This window comes from Brassica oleracea, chromosome C9 (assembly GCF_000695525.1).
Source record: "Brassica oleracea var. oleracea cultivar TO1000 chromosome C9, BOL, whole genome shotgun sequence".
NCBI lineage: Eukaryota > Viridiplantae > Streptophyta > Magnoliopsida > Brassicales > Brassicaceae > Brassica > Brassica oleracea.
The window spans coordinates 40,923,403-40,927,987 of NC_027756.1; the positions used below are offsets into that span (position 1 = coordinate 40,923,403).

General features: G+C 30.0%; 1 protein-coding gene across 1 annotated transcript; it reads right to left on the reverse strand.

Moving 5' to 3' along the window:
- Positions 1-466: 466 nt before the first annotated feature.
- Positions 467-940, reverse strand: LOC106315017. The gene has a single exon (XM_013752799.1). The coding sequence runs from the start codon at positions 938-940 to the stop codon at positions 467-469; it is 474 nt and encodes a 157-aa protein (XP_013608253.1).
- Positions 941-4,585: the final 3,645 nt, after the last annotated feature.

Genomic DNA, 4,585 nt, shown 5'->3' on the forward strand with positions numbered 1-4,585 from the left:
TAAAGTTGGAGATAAAAAGTCTTTTTTCACATTGTATTGAACCGAAAGATAAAGTAAACTTAGAAAATAATGCTAATAATTAGGAAAAAGGTGATTGTCGAAGAAGCAATCTCACGGGTTATTATTTGAGAATTGGACTATATAACCTTCAAACAATAATTCACTGGTTATTTAAATACCATAAGTCACCGATCCACCGCTTTTCTTTTATAAATAATAGTCATATTGACCTGAATAACCGAAGAAACCTACAAACAAAAACCAAAATTTAATAATAATTAATGTGGCAAAATTACTTGTGTCCCTTTGTTAATCATACTTTTTGATAATCACATATATCTTTAAAATATAATTTATTCCCATTTGTTCTTCCTCCTTTTAAACATGATATCATTACAATGGTTCCAAAAAGGAAAAGGAATTAAATAAGTAGAGAAACAAGTGTGATAAGAAAATTGATGAAGACTCATGCTTTCCGAGGCTGAAACATTTCGAACCATAGTGTAAGGTAGGAGCTTTGGCTAGCAGAACGAGTGGCTAACGCTTTATAGGATTCCCAGTCCAATCCTAGTAAGCGAGCCCTGATTTGAAGTTGAATCTCTCTCTGAATTACATGAGAAGGTTTCAGCATAGCTGAGTGCAGTCTAGAATTTCTCTCACGCCATAGGAAATAGATGCAGGCTTGAAAAATAAGCTTAATAATAACTTTAACCTTCTTGGAGGAGGTGACTGTCCTCACCCAGTCCACAACATCAGGGAAAACAGATGGTCGAGATAAAGAAGATTGAGAGAAGAAGGAAGTCCAGACCTCGGTCGAGTAGTTGCAGGAGAAGAAGAGGTGATCACTCGTCTCAGAACCAGTTCCGCACAGCAAGCAATTTGTAGGCAAATTAAGACCCCAACCTGCCAGTTTATCTCTTGTTGGAAGCCTCTGCCACATGACCGTCCAAGTGATAAAAGCATGTTTAGGAATTCTTCCTTTGAACCAAACTAAGAAATGCCAAGCAACAGAAAGGGGGTCAGGGTTCAAGGCTTTAAGCGTCTTTGCAACCGAGAAGTTGGATGGAGGATCTGCAATAGAGTTTCTCCAGATAAAAAGATCAGTAGAAGAGTTATTAGTATCAGGAGGCTATCAGGAGGCTGAGGCGGAAGGTAGCTCCGCAGAAGACGAAGAACAGGGTTTCTACTCCTTGATACTAGCCAACCAAAAGGTCCCACCACGTCAGATACAGAGGCTAGCTCGGGAATTCCTGAAAGAAGGGGTCCAGTTGGACCAACCAGATCCAACAAGCTTCCAGGTCCCGCCTAATTATCAAGCCAGAAAAAAGCTTTCCTACCATTACCAAGTTGACAAGAGATAAGAGGTTTAGCGATGTTTCTCAAATTGAGAAGCTGTTTCCAAATCCAACTTCCTGAATTAGGCAGATCCAGTGACCAGAAGATTATTTAAATGTTATTTTTATGAGTAAATACTAAAAAGATTAATCAATTTTGTTCAGATGTGTAGCGCCTCCCGATGAATTCTATTGTGTTCATGGCGAAGGATTATAGTGAGCAGACACAAAAACTCTTTCATTTCCTTTTCTTCTTATCTTAAATCATTGATTACTTACAATCATGCTTTTACTTTAATACTCTGTTTTTGTTTCTGGTTTTGTTTTCCAGATACAATGGTGAAGAATAACGACGGTGGATCGGTAAAAATGTCGCCTTGTCGGAAAAAAAAGAAGATGAAGACGAGCTCTATATGGTGATGAAGAATAATGATTGTGAGCCTAGTAAATGTGTATCACCATCAACATGTCTTAAAAAAGAAATGAAGAATATGAACTCTCCGTCCATACTATATTCGGTGAAAGGAATAGTATAGTATATATTTTAGTGTGTCTATTTATGTAAGGGTACCATACTATTTGAGACATATTTCTATACTATTTCTTAAGGATATAATAATATGTCATGTTTTCAAATTTGATAGCTCACTTCTCTGTAATTTTGTGTGATTGATTGTAATATAAAATTCATTTTTCGAGTGTTGGACAAATTTGATTATTTGTAAGATTTGCTTACTATACTAGTTAGACGATATGGAATAGAAGATATACAACATGTTAACCAAGTAAATGGCATCCAAGTGTCAAATATTGGAAAACAATTTATAGATTGTATTTGGGTTTATAGGTTCCTGCTTAGGGTTTAGATTTACTAAGTAAAAGTTTGGGTATAGTAAACTATATTATATACATTCTATTTGAGTTTATTCTTCCCTGATTAGAGTTTATTTTTACTAATTAGTGGCGTGTCTTGTATTGTTGTATTTTTTCGGGTGGGAGAGTTTACTGTTTGCATTTCATACTATGGATACATCACTGGACAAATTTGATTATTTGAAACATTCGTTTACTATATTATTTAGACTATATGGAATAGAAGATATGCAATATGCTAACCAAGTAAGTGTGCTTTCAAGTGTCCAATATTGAAAAACAATTTGTATATTATATTTGGGTTTATAGATTTCTGCCTAGGGTTTAGATTTACTAAGTAGAGGTTTGTGTATAGTAAACCATATTATATACATTTTATTTGGGTTTATGTTTCTTTGATTAGGGCTTAGCTTTATTAGTCTTTGGTGTGTCTTGTATAGTTTCCAGTTGAGATTTGAGTGAGATACAATAGTACATGCGTAACCGAGATAGAATAGTATACACGCAATCTGGTAAGCATTAACTTCTTTATGCATTCATCTTCTTTTATCTATGTTTATTTATGTGGTAAAAAATTAAAGTGATAGCTCTTTTTTCTTTCGTAAGTTATGCAAATGTCACATAAATTATGGGTCACATAGTTGGTGTCAACATCACTTTTTATCATTTGTCACCGGTAAATATACATATTTTACATGGACGACGTGGAATTACTTTCTTCCCTTCACCTGCTACTTGTAAAATAGAGAGTTATAACCGGATAAAAAGAAACACATTTGTTACTTTCCTAATTATGTCAAAATTATTGACCTACACTTAATTAAACTACCAAACTTTAGATATCTCACAAATTTTCCCTTATTCTTTTCACCCACACCGTGACACCACCAAAATCTTATCTTCTATCACCTTTTTTGTAGGATTTAACAACTTAAACACTTTTGTGTTAGAAAAAATAACTTAAATACTTTTAAACACACTAAGTAAAACAAGAATCAACTGGGAGTGCGTTTACGGTAACTTGTTTTGAGTTGAACATAATTTGTTACCATGTTACCTTGTGATTCTGATACGGAAGTTATGTGCAAGAAAGCAAATTAGGTATAAGTTACAAAACAAAAAAAAGCAAATTAGGTAACCAACGATAAATTGACCTAATAGCTAGATAAGTCTATTAATTACCAAAAACGTGAAGATTACAGATATTAAATATCCCCTACACTATATTTACGAAGTGATTTATACACATGCCGTCACTATAATCATTCTCGCTGAAAAAGATGAAATGACACTTAAAATAGATGACATGGTTATAGAAAATAGTGACATGTCATCATATTAATTGTGAGATGTAAAATTTTCTTATAAAAATTTAAATTTTTTTTTGCGGGGAATTTAAATATAGTAGTAAAAATAACTCATATATCATCATTAATGTCAATTTTCCATATAAATATTTATTTATGGTAAACTATTAAATATATTAATATTCATATATGACAATTAAAATAATAATATATATGTATATATGTATCTCACATTAATAAAAATAAACTAAATAAAGTAACACTAATCCAAAAAAAAAATTGATAGTTAAATATTTAAACATTATTTAAATTTATCTTTTCATCTTCATCATTTAAATTAACAAAAAGATTTTTCAGTTTAACTAAAACAAACAAAGTCTCAAATTTATTAGAATTTATATTTATATGTAAATATATATATATATGTATATATTTAAAATAAATAATCATTAAACACAATAATATAATTAAAACTATTTTTATAAAATCTAATTTTATGTTTATTAAAATTTAAATAAAATAAAATTTAAATAGTTATACCAAATCAAAAGAAATAAGATTACAAAAATATGTTTATGATTTTTTATAACTATTGAATTTAAAATATAAATTAATAATGTTGAAATATAAATCAAAATTTTCTTTTGAAATAAAAAATGTTATGTTAAAAATTACTATTTCTGCGCATGGCGCAGGAAAACTCCTAGTTCTATATATATTGGAAGACATCTACTCTAAAAACTAAACTACATAATTTAATAGACTCAAAATATCTTAAAAACAAGCAGATTGAGTAATTAAGTTCAAAGTTTCAAAAAAAAAAAAAACAGATTAAGTAAAATTGGATGTAGCTGCTGTCATTTTTTTTCGTAACACACATACAGTAAAAACCTAAACTTTATAAACTAATAATGTTGGATTATGATATTTTATTAATTTATAGAGTCACCAATTTATTAAAAAAAAAATTAGATTTTTATATTTGAGAATATAATTTTTTTTCTAAAATAAGAAAAATAGTTGGTTTCATTGTTTGTATATTTATTTAATTTTATAAATTCAATTTTCATA